This window comes from Charadrius vociferus, unplaced genomic scaffold (assembly GCF_000708025.1).
Source record: "Charadrius vociferus isolate BGI_N301 unplaced genomic scaffold, ASM70802v2 scaffold142, whole genome shotgun sequence".
In the NCBI taxonomy this organism is placed as follows: domain Eukaryota; kingdom Metazoa; phylum Chordata; class Aves; order Charadriiformes; family Charadriidae; genus Charadrius; species Charadrius vociferus.
Window position 1 is genome coordinate 335,466 of NW_009647025.1, and position 17,033 is coordinate 352,498.

At 40.1% G+C, this 17,033-nt stretch overlaps 1 protein-coding gene across 1 annotated transcript in view; it reads left to right on the plus strand.

The window, feature by feature from the left end:
* Positions 1-216: 216 nt before the first annotated feature.
* The window catches only part of LOC104295734 (plasminogen-like), a 28,167-nt gene continuing 11,350 nt past the window's right edge, over positions 217-17,033 (plus strand). Inside the window, exons 1-10 of the mRNA XM_009895513.1 lie at positions 217-315; positions 3,607-3,742; positions 5,966-6,072; positions 10,483-10,597; positions 12,831-12,970; positions 13,566-13,686; positions 13,809-13,927; positions 14,826-14,988; positions 15,590-15,720; positions 16,469-16,634. Coding sequence (XP_009893815.1) covers positions 267-315; positions 3,607-3,742; positions 5,966-6,072; positions 10,483-10,597; positions 12,831-12,970; positions 13,566-13,686; positions 13,809-13,927; positions 14,826-14,988; positions 15,590-15,720; positions 16,469-16,634 — 1,247 coding nt within the window. The 5' untranslated portion in view covers positions 217-266. The remainder of the gene's footprint in view (positions 316-3,606; positions 3,743-5,965; positions 6,073-10,482; positions 10,598-12,830; positions 12,971-13,565; positions 13,687-13,808; positions 13,928-14,825; positions 14,989-15,589; positions 15,721-16,468; positions 16,635-17,033) is intronic.

Here is a 17,033-nt window from a genome sequence, read left to right on the forward strand (position 1 = left end):
TTTGAGAACAAAAACATGCCCCACGAAACAAGAGAGTGCCTTCACATTTCCCAGCATCCAGAACAAATGGTTGAGTCTGATTTGGTAATCCATCCAATTCAAGGTTGTTTGAATGGCCACACCACGGCAAAGGGGGTCACAGCATGGGGGAATGATTAACTTAACCCACCTGCCTTGTTTGTTTGATGCCGCCTCATTCCGGTGCGAGTCAATAAAACTTTGTGCACTGACACACACAACTTCCAGAACCTGCCAGCTGGGCCAAAATGAGGATTAGCAAAGCTGCCTTTCTCTTTCTTTTCTTGCTCAGCTCAGGTAAGAGTCCTTTGCCTTCTGCTTGTTTAGGTGAGACGGGGGCCAAATGCCTGCAAGCTCCATTTGGTGAAGGTAGGTCCCCAAATCTCTGTCACCCCTTAACCTGGACGATGATGGATTTGGGGCTTGCTGGCCAGTGAGAGTTGCTGTCCGTCAAAGCGAGAGCTGTGGTTGCTCCAGTGTTGTGTTTGTTAGAGACACCAGAAAAGCAACAGCCTTGGTGTCTGTGTGGGGAACGAATATCTCCCTGCAAACATGCCCCATGGCCAGAAATGGGGGGACCCTTGGAAAGCAGCCTATCAGAGGCTTCCTACAAAGACATGGCTATCTCTGATTTCAGCAGGCTTTTATCCTAGGGTTGATTCTTTTCTCTGTTATTGCCAAGTACTGTGATCCTCATTTTGATTGTTTTAAAACTTGGAAATGCATTGTGAAAAATAAAATCACAAAGAACAGGAAAAATTGTTCTGGACACTAGAGTTTGAGTCTTTTTCATAGCCACAATCTTAACAGGAAATTTTTCATTCCATGTGATCGGGAGGCCAAAATCTGGCCAGCATTAGCTTCTGCAGTATTTTTGGTGCTGTAAGACTATTTTTGTGGAAGGTAGTACAAAATAATTTGTAACAAGCAAGAACTGAGTAAGGGTCTTTAAATATATCTTTTTGCATTTAGTAGATTGCAAGTCTTTCAGAAATTTTGAATAAATATTCTCTATCCTGAAAACTTTAAACTTCAGTGAACTACAGGATTCAGATGGCACATCTTCTTTCAGACCTTCTGTATAGCTGCACAGTCGGTTGTGATTGCAGTTAAAAATATAGTTATGAGTGTACCAACAGATATAAAAAATCCCAATAAAATACACAAGCAATTTACACATGTAGTTTTAAAATATAAAAAAGGTAACAGATAGAAAAATATATTGGTAGATTTTAGCTAGAAATATTAGAGACTTGCCCCAGCATAAAAATTTCTAGATATTATTTAATGTTCAGTATGATCTTCTTAATTTAAATTCTAGTTTCTAAGCTTTGTTTTTGCAGAAGAACAGCCTCATTCAAATCAAATACACTTCTCAAATAAGTAAGAATTTCATATGGGGGAGGAAAATATAGAATTTGAGCTTTTGTCTGCAACACTGCTTTTGTTTGCAAATCCTTTATAAAATGTCATAAATATTTGCATTTGTGGACAAGGCAGTAATGCATCTTTCTAACACTGAAAAATTCCACAGACATAGGGAAAATGGTAGCAAGAGAAATTACTACATTGTTATTCAGCTTGCATATATTTTCTTTTTCTTTTCTTAAGTTATTATTCCCTGCTATGTAATTATAACAGAAAAGGGGAAAAAATATATTTATCACCCAAATTAATTATGACCCTGTCAATATTTTAAAAATCACATGCTGTAATTATAATGACAATATTATTACAAAATGTCAAAACAGAACAGAATTAAGGTTGCATGGAAGCTGTACCATAATAGGAATTTGTTATTTGTATTTCTTGTCCTTGTGGAGAGCATTGCAGCATCCCTATGATATTGTTTTAACCTCATTTAATGTTTTCTCTCAAAGCTCGTTTCTTCTTAGTGTCACTTTTGTTTGAAATAACTAGTGGAATCAGTGATTCCTGTGCCTGTCACATGAAATTTTATTGTATCCTTTTTTACTTTACCTTTTTTTGTTTTCAGCAGCTATCCTTTTCTTTCATGCATACTATGAAACTGCAAACCTTAGGGCCAAACTCTTCCCTAGTATGCACGCAGAAAAAGGCCTCCAGTAACTTCTGTGTGTCTGCAATGGTATGAGAGGAAGCATAATTCGGCTTTTGTGACTATTTTATCAGTTCCATCTTGTAGGTACAAAATGATCTTAAAGATAATACTCCACTGCAGGCTGAGCTATCGCTCAGGTGAAGGAATTTAGCTGTACCAGGAGGCTTATGAGCCTGCTTCACACCACAAAAGAGTGTTACTTAGGAAAGAGAGGAGTAGTTGCCTTCCTCGGCCTGAAGGGCATTTCACTGAACATCCCCGTGGAGCCCCCAGTCACGGGCTGTGGGTCTGAGTGGGACGAGGCCACTTTCTGTCCCTCCTGCTGGCATTGGGCTAAGGCCGAGAAAGAGAAAGGTCAGAAAAAGGTGAAGAAAGAAGAAGTCCCGCACTTCAGCATGGCTGTCACACATCAGGGGGAAGCCAGGGTCTGGCTCATACCCTGTATGCCTTTTATTCAGCAATTGTGTAAAGCAAGACCCAAAACCAGGGCACAGAGCAGGACTGAGCTGTGTTGCGAAGACCACGGGCCAGCTGTCTGTTTGGGGCTGAAACCACGCAGAACGGGTAACTTCCAGAGCCAAATATTTGTCAGTAGAGTCATATGCTCATCTGATAAAGAAACTGTAAAAATCACAGGACTTATTGAACTCTGTGATCCTGCAGCTGGAAGTCATGAAATCACAGTTTTGTGAGCCATAGCTAAGCATTCAGAGATTGCATAGCGGTAACAGAAAAAGAAAATACTAAATGGCAAAGTCCTTTGCAAGAAGGATTGTACTTGAACATTTTTGGAGTTTACCACTAAACATAGCTTCCCTTTTAGCATCCTATATATTTCACATGCAGTTTTAGCTCTGAGGTTGTTAGGTGAATTTATTTACCATCTTAATGTCTTGTGTTAATTCACTTCAATGGAGGGCAACATCTGCTACCCTGATTATTAAGTAAGTTCAATCCAGAGTTATTACAAAAATGAGAAACTGAACATGAGCACAGTGACAACCCTGGTGACTGAGGATAGCTTGTTTCTTGCAAGAGCAAGAGCATTTGCAAAGAGGCAGCTATGGGGTGGCTGATAAAACTGAAGTCATTCCGTGTGGGTAGGTATCAGCCGTAATTGTTTCGCAGCCTTCAAGTCCCATTTCTCCACTTTCTCCAAAGTATGGGCAACCAATATTTTCTCTCTGAAACACCTCACTTTTTTCCGCTCCTTGGGTCATCTTCTCTGTTCCCATCACTTTGTACTCTACGTTTGTGTTACTTGTTATGACTTTCAGAATGATACAAAGCACTGTTCAAGCCACTTCTCTGTCCTACCTTATGTGAGATTTTCAGTGATGCTACCCTTTACCGTACTAGGAAGGCAAGACTTACCTGTATTTTTTCATCATTAACCTAATTATTCTAGCAATTAAACAATGATACTCAACTATGTGACAAAGAATATAACATGAGATTTTTAAATAAATTGTATCAGCATTCACATTTTTACCTCTTTCTCCTTTTAGTACAAGGAAGCATACTAGACGGCTATGTGAGAACAGAGGGAGCTTGGCTGCTCAACCCAGTGAAGCAAACATACAGGACAAATAGTAAAGAAGAATGTGCAGAGCGATGTGAAACTGAAAATAAATTTACTTGCAGGTAATTTCCACCAGTTCCTATATATATATCTTTCATTGCAGATGATGGAGCAGTCTGCCTTATTTATCAGCAGTCTGAACTTCTGAGACACTTCTTAGGAGTATATGTGTCTGAGGTTTGCTGGAAAAACAAAAGCTGTATAGAAACAGAATGCCTGGAACACATGGATGAAGACAGCAGAAATAGAGAAATTAAAAGCGTTATATTGAATTTTTATTGGAAAACATTACGATATCTTGATGCACAGCTCGGAACACTGAAAACCAACTTGACTGGTTTTATCAAGACTCTTGCACTCCTTCTGCAATAAAAAGTCATAATTAATTGCTTGAAAATTTAGAACAGCAATAACAGCATTGCTCATGTTCATTGCATTACCTATTATCTTGCAGATACATCCATTATTCTGAATTTTACTAGAATTCGGACTTGTGTAACTTCTGTTTACTTTCTGAAAGAGATGACCATCTAAACCTTAACAATCCTAAACCCTACGTCCAGCCAAGCCCTCTCTCTCCACTTGCATTTAACCAGGCCCAAGGGGCTAGAAAGCGTGAAAGATGTTGACCAGTCTGTACCACTGGCTTTTGCTCAGGCTCCTGCTGCGGAGGAGCCTATTGCTTCGAGCCTAAGGCTTCTGAGCCTCCCGTGCCAAAGCCTGTGAGCCCACTGAGCTTCATCAGCACAGAAGGCACCTGGAGCAACGAGGACAGGTATCAGTTACTGCAGTGGGAGGCTGTCCTCACATATGAGTCAGGGAGGTTTTCTCTTCTAATCTTCATGAAATCTACCACTTCTGCAGCATACCTTTTTTGAACCCAGCAGACCTAGTGACTGCAGGGCTGTTTCCAGCACTTGGTTCTCCATCAGGTTTTTATTCAAGGCAGGGATAGCCTGGTGCTGACTTTTAAAATGTTTTTTGTAACTTTGTATTTTAAATCAAAAGGGAAATTGAGACTTATTTTAAAGAGCTGTAACCCTGAAGGATGACAGGGGTTTGCTGACTGAGTGGGTTGATCCTACTCCCCTCTCTGGAAACCACACAGAGAGGGCAGAGTCTCAGGAGGGTAGGGAGGAAGGCAGAGGGGGCAGGTCTGTATATTCAGATTATATATTCACAGTCTGCTGGGGATTATTGTTCTCTTTTGAGGCATATTCAGGTACGGTATCACTCCTTAGCCTCTGTCCCAGGTCTGAGCCTACCATCATCTGATGCTAGAATAACATCAGGGTTGTTTTATTCTTGCCTCCCTTATCGATTCTGTGAGGTCTATTACAAGGGGTAAAGAACAGATGCTATCTGGCAGGGAAGGACCTGGGGGAAGAAAGGTAGTGGTGAGGCAGGGCTTTAAGACCAAGCCAGCTCTAAAGCACCATCAGTGCTTCAGACCAACGTGTTCGGATCAGTACTTGAGACTTGTTATCCTGCTTCAGCAGTGTGGTGGACAACGTTCGTTTGCTACGTTCCTACTTGTAAGTTTAACATTACTGAGAGCTGGGCTTGGATCTGAGGGAGCAGTCCCCAGTGTAGGTCTGAACCAGGGCAACCAGTACTCCCCAGGCACTGCACAGGCACCATTCCCAGACACCCAGTGGGTCCAGATGTGATCCCTCTCCTTCGGGGAGAGGCTGTGCGAATTTACAAGTACAGGCACACGGGGTTTATGCCAGTTACTATTAGGGCTACAGAATGGGCTTTGTCAGTATTTACATTCCCAATCTAGACCTACCCACTGAATGCCATGTTGCTATTGCTCTTTTTTTTTAGTTCAGAAATGCTAGCCATACAAATTACTGAGCCTCTCAGGAGCTTTCCCTGGATGTTATTGTAAAGGTTACACCATCCACTCCATTACACTCCAGTTTTGCAGACTTACAGACTAGGTATTTGCTGAAAAGACAAATGGCTGTGTTTTACAAAGTGGTTACATTGCTTCACATGTGATGACTCAGAACAGTTATCACAAGGTAATTTAAGGTCCTGGCTTGTTGTGCTTTACCTGTTCTTGGTAACTGCTGAATACTGTAGAATGTCTTACTTCTTGACTGACCACTAACTTTTTTGAAAGAAGGTCAAGGTCACTTGTGCATATATCCTCTTCAGCATGTTGTCTGGAGTCTCTGGCACATTATATTTTCTAATACTAGAAAAGATGTTTAGGAAAATAATGCACACATTTGGCTATTGTTTCTTACATTGCTCTCTCCTCTTAATTTCAACAGGGCCTTCTTATTCAGCAGTAAAGACCAAGAGTGTTTAACATTGGCTGAGAACACCAAAACATCAGTGATCTTCAGAAAAACAAATGCAGTTCTTTACGAAAAAAGAAGTATGTCTATGTCTATGTCCTTTTTATATTATTTCACTGAGATATGCTTTCCAGTGGGACTCACACAACCCTATTGTAAAAGGGGCTTAAGCCTTCACTGGGTTAGACAAAGTGGGTAGATCAGCCCTTACCTAACACCTGGGGTTTGCCACATTGCTTGTATAGCAGTGGTAACTTTTTTTTTTCCCCCCAAGACTAGTGCTCCAGCATCTTTCTGGCTCCCTAAATCCTAGGGTCCACAAGGCAGAAAAGAGCACTGCTGCTCAGGGAACGCAGAAGGTGCTGGGAGTAATGGAGGTTCTGAAGGGTCCCTTCTCTCCTCTCCTTTTAAACCAGCCAATAACTTAGGGCTGCATCTTCTCTGTCTCTGTGGAGGGTACTAGGAAGAGCTACTTGTGCTGGCAATAGTTTCTGAGACAGACCTTTGCCCACTGGAAAACTACTGTAAGCTACCAAATAATTTCATTTGTATCACCAAAGAAAATTCACGGTTTACCTGGGTGGGACTCAAATCAACTTTCTTTTAGTTGCACACATTGTCAGGAGTATTAGAGTGCTAACTATGCTTTAGATAAAAATGATCTATTTCTATAGTATTTGTATATATGTGATGTTTGTACTCTTCAGTTAATGAATTTGATGAAACTTTTATCCTAATCTATGTATTTATTACATAAGTAATTGACATGGTGAATTTTTGTATTCTCCTTTTGTAGATGTATTATTTCTGATCAGTTTTGTCATAGATGAGGATTAGGTGTCTCAAGTGTATTTGATCCCATATTCTTTCTGAAAATAGGAAGGCTGTCTTTAAGAAATGGCAACTCTCCATTTTTTTATCTTCACTTTTAAAAATCTATCACTTGATGCCAGATGCAGGCAAATTTTTGGGTTTTAAGACTATTTTTTAATTATATAATCAGGCACTGAGGTCCTGCTATATACAGGGAAAAAGGAATATGTTTTATTTTTAGTGTAACATAAGTTTCATTGTTTTGTTCTCTGACTTAAGTAATACACAAGGGAGAAAAGATCTCCTTTCTGATCATTCAGACATGTAAGATAATGCGGTAGAATTTGAGCAGAATTACTACTCTTCTGTGTTAAATGACTTCCTGAACATTGCCTTTCACCATTTGCTGATTTGTAACTTTTTTAAAGAATTATTGCTTTTGAGAATATTCTGAAATTGGCAACTATAGTACCTGGTGTCTTCAACAAAGAACAGTGCATGAAAAGGAAAAATGAACCGGGTTCTCAGCTGCTGCAAATCATGCAGTGGTTTCAATAGGCCAGTTTCTAACCAAAAGTCAAGAATCACAATAACTAGACTGTAAATACCAATGACCTCCAGCAAACTGCAACCTTACTCCTCTGTTGACCTGCAGCATAAGATGATGCCATATGTGTAGCACCTGCAAGAGGATTTTATGTAGTAGTTCAATAGCTTTAGCTAGATTGCAGCTGAGCAGCCAAATGAGATTTTGTTCAGATACTGTGGATATAAAGAAAATAATTTTTCACAGAGAGGGTGGGTAAGCGCTGCACCACATTGCCCAAAGAGGCTGCAGAGCCTTCAGCCTTGCCTATATTGACTGGACAAAGCTCCAAGCAGCCTCATCCAGCTCAGAATCTGGCCGTGCTTTTTATGAGGATTTGGACCAAAGACCACCCCAAGTGCTTTTCAGACTGATATTTCCTGAAGCCTCCAGCCAGCTGCCTTTTCTATATATATAACTGATAGGTAATTTAATGTTTTGAACATAAGATATTTTTATTATATCCAGAAACTGGTGGGAATTTCCTTGAATCATGATTAAGTAATGCTGAAAAATCTTCTGCAGTTCCTTTTGTAGAAGGAAAACTGAATGGATCGATTGTCAAGTAACAAATTTTAAAGACTGAACAAATAACTTACATGTAATTAATCGGTAATGATTTTGCTTCACTACTGTGATCAGGAGCTAGACTGTGATTCCAGTTTATTTTTGAGACATCCCTTGGGTTCTCTGAGGCTAGAACCTGTATGAGTCCTGCAATATTCCATGAGTATTTGTTATGGGATCCTTTTAAGCCTTTTGAGGTCATAGGCATGGATTTTAGTTTCTTGAAAAACAGAACCCCATCAGTAAAAGTGAGAAAAACTGTAGTTTTACATAAGCAAAATGTCCAAAAACTCCACATCTACCTGCAGAAAACAAAAGATGGACCTACGTATCGTGAACATGAAAAATGCAGACTATTGTGTATGTCTCAGATGGCTTCTCTGTTGCTCATCTCTCCATTTGCAAAGGGTCTCAAATAATTATGTGTCCATTCTAATGATAGCATCAGTTTAATCTATTGTTACAGAACAGAAGGGAAAATGTAGCTTTTACCTAGGCATATCACATCACTGCCTCCAGCAGCTGCTGCTGTCCTGATACCTCAAGGAAATTCCTTTCACGTGCCCAGATGCCCTTTTGCAATACTATTGCTGAAAACCAACACTATTTTTTTCAGTTGAAGCAATTACTTGATGAGATCTAATTGCTCTTTATCATTGCATTCAAAGAAAAGGGAGACAATTGGTATAAAACCCACAGTTTTTAAAATTATTTTTTCTATAGTGTGTGCTATAAAAGAGAAAGTTAACCTTCTCTGGCTTGTAGAAAAAGTAATAAGAATTAAAGCTAACATTTGGGAATTGCTATCCACATATCTGTTTGTAAATAGTTAACCCAAGGGACCTGGGTTGAGTTTGGGGATCAAAGTTAGTTATTTGTCATCAGACAGAAAAAAACCTAAAGGTTATATAAACAGTCAAAAGTTTATGCAAACAGAAAGAGTCAGCACTTGACTGATTCAATGTTCAGTTATTGAGGTTTTTAATGTTAATTTATTGCAAAATTATTTGAGGGATCCAAATGGCTTCCAGCTAAAGTTTCTAGAGTAAACTTTCCCATATATATACATTGAAATAAAGAAATGCTTAAAGGTACATCTATAAATCCAGATCTAAACTACCTATTGGCCCACAGAAGAGCTGGACCTTATTTCAGATTGAAATATTAGTTTTTTCACTTTTGACAAGACAGATCTGCGTAAAATGGCATTATTTGCCCAGATTTATGGTAATCTTCTGCTTGTATGTCAGCTTTGGTATAACTTTGGCACTTAGAAAAGCTGATGCAAAACTGGGTCTCCGCAAATATCAAATTTGGACACTACTTAAAAAACACTGAGACAATCCAGGTCACAATCTAAAAGAGAGATTGCCTCACTGCAGCTAGAAAGGAGGAACTGGCTGATGAAATATGCCCTGTGTGTAGAGAAATGTTAAATGAGTTTCCTGCTTAGTTTTCCAAGCCAGAGGACATGCTGCCTGACAGTGACTGTCCCTAAAAGGCAGATATAGAAGCTCTGAGGGAATGTGCCAAGATCTGAGTTCCTTCAGCAGTGCCTTGGCAGAGCCGCCCCTTGCAGGCCTGCTCTCCCCTTGCAGTCACCAGCTCTTCGCTGGGAAAGGTGATTCTTCAGTCCTCACAGGAAAATCTTAAAGGCTGCAAGGGGGTTATAGTTGCTTCCTACTCCTGAGAAAAGAATGACAACATTGAGCTTTCAGTTCTCATTTAATCTAATGATTAATAATTTAAAACAATTTAATGTTTTTAAGGTTACTGATACAAATCCCGGGCTTACTCAGCATTAAAATTCCCCTTGACTTGTATAAAGACAGGATTTCATTACTAATTCTTTCACTCTTTCTTTCTCTTTTTTTCATGAAGGTACTATTAAGTTCCAAATTCTAAAAGTACAGAAGCATATATATTAGGCACCTTCAAACAACTATCCATTTTATCTTGTACAGCAGAGAGTCATTGTTTTAACATATCATAAATTAAGTCTCATTTATGACATGGTGAACTTTAATGAAACAATGTCATCCACATTTATATGAACTTAAAAAAAAATTACTTACTATGTGTATGCATCTGTGATTCTGTCCCATTATCTTCTTCAGCCGAATTCAGGTGACCCTCTTTTAAGGTTTGATTTTAGTGCATAACTATAACAACATTGTAGGAGGCAAAGAAAAGAGAATGTGTTTCTATTTTGTTATAGTGCATATTTAAATGTTAAAAGCATATTTTATTATTTAAAGCTACTATAGCATGTTCGCAAAAGAGCAGGGTTGTGTTACAATTATTTCTCTGGAATTCTGGTTTGGTTTTCACATACATTTTTCAGTGCTAGTTAACTGAACTTACACATCAGATAACTAGTAAATTTTTACAACATGAGCTATTTTTGGCAGCATAATAAAGTTAAAATATGACCAAATGTATTTAAATGTATTAGCATGAAAACATACGCTAAAATCTAATGGATATTTCGTGATACTGATTAATTAAGCACATATCATTTCAGTTTATCTTCTAGAATGCAAGGAGGGAAAAGGGGTGGATTACAGAGGAACAGAAGCCAAAACTCAGAAAGGTGTGCCATGCCAGAAGTGGGTCGATAATGCCCCCCATAAACCAAAGTAAGGCCTTTTTGTATATGTTTATATGTTTTTCCGAAATTTTGCTAAGCCATTTCTTTGTGCTAAGTAGTCTTATAAGCAATTCGTTTGGTGTTCAAAGTCTTCCTATAAAATAATTTTCTACACTTATCTACAGTAAGATAATTCTCTAATCTGAGTTGTAACTCGGAGACCTGCAATTGGGGTTACATGATCTAAAGGGACATTGTCGGTCTTGGCAGTTGCATGTAAATTTTGTCATCCTTACATGAGCAAAACCCTAAACAGGGAAGCACCTGGTTCTGCTGCAATAAGAGTTTTCCATTAATTTGACCTGGACAAGAACTTATTTTCTTGGCTAAAGGTATATAACATGTGGCTGGTGAGATAAAGGTACATCATTTTATCAGTAAATCCACAGACAATTAACAGGTCAGTATTTCTTGTATTTAATGAAAAACAACCAACTGGCTTTATTTAGTAACCTCCTGTTGAGAAGGGATAGCATTCTATGACCCAGGAAACTACAGGCCAGTCAGCCTCACCTCCATTCCTGGAAAGATGATGGAATAGCTCGTTCTGGACGTCATTTCCAAGCATCGGGAGGAGAAGAACATTATCAGAAGTAGTCAACACGGATTCACCAAGGGGAAGTCATGTCTGACTAATCTGATAGCCACCTACGATGGCGTGACTGGATGAGTGGATGAGGGGAGGGCAGTGGATGTTGTCTACTTTGACTTCAGCAAGGCTTTCGACACCGTCTCCCACATCATCCTCACAGGCAACCTTAGGAAGTGTGGTTTAGATGAATGGACAGTGGGCTGGATTGAAAACTGGCTGACAGATAGAGCTCAGAGGGTTGTGGTTAGTGGTGCAGAGTCTAGTTGGAGGTCAGCAACAAGTGGTGTTCCTCAGGAGGCAGTACTGGGTCTGGTCCTGTTCAATATATTCATCAATGACCTGGATGAATGGATAGAGTGTAACATCAGCAAGTTTGCTGATGACACAAAACTTGGAGGAGTGGCTGACATGCTGGAAGGCTGTTCTGGCATTCAGTGTGACCTGGACAGGCTTGAGAGTTGGGCAGAGAGGAACCTAACGAAATTCAACAAGGGCAAGTGTAGGGTACTGCACCTGGGGAGGAATAACCCCATGCATCAGTACAGGTTGGGGGCTGACCTCCTGGAGAGCAGCTGTGTGGAAAGGCATCTGGGAATCCTGGTGGACAACGGGACGACCACGAGCCAGAAATGTGCCCTTGTGGCCAAGAAGGCCAATGGCATCCTGGGGTGCATCAAGAAGAGTGTGGCCAGCAAGTCGAGGGAGACCATCCTCCCCCTCTACTCTGCCCTGGTGAGGCTGCAGCTGGAGTACTGCGTCCAGTTCTGGGCTCCTCGGTTCAAGAAGGACAGGGAACTGCTGGAGAGGGTCCAGCAAAGGGCTACAAAGATGATTAGGAGATTGGAGCATCTTTCTTATGAGGAAAGGCTGAGGGACATGGGTCTTTTCAGTCTAGAAAAAAGAAGACTGAGGGGGGATCTTATTAATGCTTATAAATACTTAAAGGGAAGGTGCCAGGGGGATGGGAACAGTCTTTTTTCAGTGGTGCCCAGTGATAGGACAAGAGGTAACAGGCACAAACTTGAACACAGAAAGTTCCATCTAAATATGAGGAGGAACTTCTTTCCTTTGCGGGTGGCAGAGCACTGGAACAGGCTGCCTGGAGAGGTGGTGGAGTCTCCAACACTAGAGACACTCAAAACCTACCTGGATGCCGTGCTGTGCAACCTGCTGTAGGTAACCCTGCTCTGGCAGGGGGGGGTTGGATTAGATGATCTCCAGAGGTCCCTTCCAACCCTAACCATTCTGTGATTCTGTGATTCAGGTTACAGAGAAATCTTACATTTCAGCAAATGTCTTCTCATTGCATCTCCCAAGGAACATGTCCCAGAGAATACTTTTCTCTACATGCTACATGGTACCTCACCTGAGCAAAAATTACTGGAAACTGAATAGCTGGAGTAAATGCAAATATTAAAGACATGACTGGCCTTAGAGGCATCATATTTCCTGAAGTCTATAGATACAGCACTTCTAATTCTTCAGCAATGACACACAGTAGCAATTAGGAGACGTACAATGAACAACATCTACAGAATGGTCCTCAGATAAAGATTTCATTTTTAGAGTCCTCAGCTGAACAATTGGGACACTTTCCTTATTCTCTAATCCCATTTAAATTCTGTTTCAGTTACACACCTGAAAAATATCCTGATGCGGGACTGGAGGAAAACTACTGCAGAAATCCCGATAATGATGAAAAGGGACCCTGGTGTTACACAACAGATCCTGCTACCAGATTCGATTACTGTAACATCCCAGAGTGTGAAGGTCAGGATACATATACCCATTTCTTTCCCTTTTCAGATGTGTCCAAGAACGTGAAGTTATTCAGATACTTTTAATTTTAATTGAGTCTTTGTTCCAAACCTGAGTTTCATTCAACCTGAAACTTTCCGAAGACATTTTCAACACCAACAAGGAAGATATCAAAAGACCCCCAAACCATCTATACAAAGTCTTTTTTTTTCCCTAGATAAAAAGATGGTATGTGAGTGTATTCACATATCGTAATTCTAGAATTGAACCAAATGACAGTTGCTAGTGCCAAAGTCAATAAAATGTGACAGCAGCAAGGCAAAGGTTTTCAATTATAGCTTAGTAGTTTTAATGTAGCTCTTTTAAAAACTGTAGTCTATAATGCTGGGGTTTTTTATATTGGAATACTATAAATGTAATAAACTAGTTGAAGTTATCTTACCAAGAAAAATAAGCTTTACTTTGCCAAAAAAAAAAAAAGACTGTCCTTCAGCCTTGTTCTCCAATAAGGCTCTTGAGCTTCATGTGAGATGAGTATGAGTGCTTATGGACCAGTTCCTCAAGGACTTTCTGTCTCTTTTGTCCTCACTCTCCCTTGTTCCTACAGTGGAGTGCATGCACTGCAGTGGAGAAAACTACCACGGAGTAGTTGCAACAACAGTGTCTGGGCTTGAGTGCCAGCGCTGGGACTCCCAGCAACCTCACTCTCATGGATACCTCCCGGAAAAGTGAGTCGGACTCTGTGATGGGTTTTTTATTGTTAATGGTGGCCTGAAGACCACCCTGTCCCAGGCAGGATAATTGTTACAGTGATTAGTGACTTTTTTAAAAAATTGTTTTTCCTGTTCAGTTTTCCAGAGAAGGACTTGAAGATGAATTATTGCCGTAATCCTGATGGTGAACCTCGGCCCTGGTGTTTCACTACCAGCCTGACTAAACGCTGGGAGTATTGCGACATTCCTCGTTGCAGTGAGTCTGACCTCTAGACTTCTGGACACAAAGACATCTAGACACAAATACAGCTAGACAGCTTCCATTCAGGGTGGAGCTAGAACAAATAGCAGATGCCCCAAAATAAAAGAAAGAATAAAAGATTGCTGACTTTTGTCTCTAAGAAATAAATAAATAACCTTGAAATGAGCCTCTGATAGCTCTTTTGAGGCTAGACATTTCTGTCAGGCATTTCTTATGGTTTTGCCTGGAGCACATCTCTTCTCCTTGACGTGTTTTTCCACAACCAGGCATTCAGTGGTTCTGATGTTTCTTCTGATGTTTGTCTTTTGACACCAAACAGTTTCACTCTTCATGAAAATCTTTTGGCTTTTGTTTTGCTCTTCCAATTCAGTTCTCACCTTTTCAATTTCCTTTTCCCCTAAAGTCCTGTCCTTGCCATGATACTTTTCCTTGGGGCTTCTCACCAGACCTCATCCTTGCTGTCTCTAAATCTCACCAGTTACAGTACATCTCTTTTATATCTGTACCTATACCTGTACCTGTCATTGATGGGCCTGCCCCTTTCACCCCAGTTTTCTTCACAGTATTACCACTTGCTCACTTTCCAGCTTTGTTCTGATGGGGCTGCTAGCACTTGGTTATGTTGTATCCTGGCTGCTGTAAAGGGACAGGTGCAAATGTCCTTCTGGCAGTCTGACTGCTTGTGAAGATGTTAAAATGGAGGAAAGAAAACTTAAGATATTTTTAGATCTTTTCTGTACCTTTTTGACTTTTCAAACATTTTGGTCTTTAAACCTTACCTGCTAAGAAAGCTGAAAAGCCCACTTAGTCACAAAACTCAAAGTGGCTTTGGTTTTGTTTTTTAGTATGTCTAGAAGGCACTGATAATTTCCAGTTTCTTTTTCTGCAATAGCAACACCCCCACCAGTTCCTGCACCAGGGCGCCAGTGTCTATCAGGAAGAGGAGATGACTACAGAGGCACAATATCTGTTACTGAATCAGGAAATACCTGTCAGCACTGGAGTTCTCAATCTCCTCACAGACACGCTCGCACTCCCGAAAACTATCCCTGCAAGTAAGTGAAACATCTTCATTATTTACTGTCCACGAGAAGTATCAAGGCACAGAATTATTTCATTTTTCTTCAACTATCTTGCAAAGTTCTTCGGTTACACCAGTATTCATCACCTGTTGGATTCCGTCTTTTCAATTTTTTTGCACATTTCTTTTTATTCACTTCTTTGTTCTTGGATACCAGTGTGTCCTCTTCTGACTTTCAAGCTCTGCTTGATTGTCTTTTTCCCTCTTCAGTTCATCCTTTTACTGTATTGTTGTCCAGGTGAAGCAACATGCAGTAAGGAAGTTACAATTATGATATTTGTTTGGGGCTAAATTCTTTCACCGTATGTTTCTGCTGTGCTTCTTTTGGCCTCAAAGTATATAATGAAATACAATCTCTTAGTTCATCCACCAATCCAGCAGGTGTCTGGTTTAACACATCCAAAACACCAGTGCATTGCAATTATTCATCTAGTAAATGGCATCAGTAAATGACAGCAGACTTACCCACCAGTAAATACCACAGTAAACTAGGCAGCAAGGTACATTCTCCTGATGTTCATAACTTTTACTAGGTTTCCATGAGAGGTTTTTCTTAGCCAAGTTGTATGTTTCAGGAACCTAGAGGAAAACTACTGTAGAAATCCTGATGGTGAGAAGATGCCATGGTGTTACACCACCAACAGAACCGCCCGGTGGGAATATTGCACTATCCCCTCCTGTGATGGGACAGAGCCAGAGGCCCCGGGTAAGGACAACAGGAGAAATCTGGAAGTGAAGAGTCATCATGGTTTATTATGAAAAATCTTGGCTGACTCTGCTCAGTTGGATTATTGCTGTCACTTTCAGTATTGCTATGTATCAGTTGAACTCCTGAGCCTCGTGTGGAGCCCATGCTGGTATGTTCAGTCTGGTGGATAAGGGCAGAATGTTTTAAGTCAGCTCAGGAAAAATTGTAGTAACAGAGGTGTTTTCCTTTTGCTAAGTGGTGGTTCCCTCCACCTCTACATTTTTTAATGCTCCATGGAAAAGTTAATTAGCTTTATATGCCAGCTCCTGAAAAACTGAAGCCAAAGCAAAACCTGGGACAACTTAAGAGCACTGAACCAAGACTCCATAAAAAGCAATCGAAAGAAATTTCTCATTACACAGGCAGGCTTGTTCCACACACATCTGTGGCAAAGCCACAGACATTCCCCTACCCTGGAGAAATTTTGATCCATATGTAAACTATTTGGATCGTTAGCTGAAATAAATCCCCATGCATGACAGTAAAATTGATGTACAAGTGCTTTTAATCTAATGTATCATTAAATTTTTACAAACATTTTTGGAAATCTTCCTTTTGATCTACAGTCTGAGAAGGATTCTTCTACAGAGAGAGTGCTGTGGCAGTCAGTGAAATACTCTGGCTTGTTTTCTGTTGGCTTTCTATGCTCTTGTATAAATATCAAAGTATTAAGATGCAAGGGACTGGTTTCTGTTATTCACTACAGCTGTTGATGTGCCTGAGCAGGCTCAAATTACTGAGGAGTGCTACCAAGACAATGGTGTGACTTACCGTGGCACAGCTTCTTTCACTCTCACGGGAAAGAAATGTCAAGCCTGGAACTCAATGTCACCACACCGACACAATAAAACGGCAGACCGGTTCCCAAATGCGTATGTGTATTCCCCATTTCCATGTTTCATTGGACAATGACCATTCATGAATTCATTTTGATTTGCATCATCTTTATACAACAATGATTTTAAAGTTAGGAAGGGAGTGTACTTGATAAAAATAATCCCTTTCATTTCTTCTATTTTTTAATGCAGAAATGTTTTCTATTAACCTCATTTTGAAACAAACCACAATTGTCACTCTTATGCTTTAGACTAACTAATTGCGTGTTTCTACATTGCTTCTTAAGGAATTAAGAGTTATTATAAATTTTCCCTTGTACTGAAATGAACTGTTTCTAAACATGAACTTATTCATGAGTTTAAGTCTTTGCTTCCTAGTCTGCAGTTCATTAGAGCTTTGAGTAAGGGATGGGTTATTTTCTTATTCCTAATATT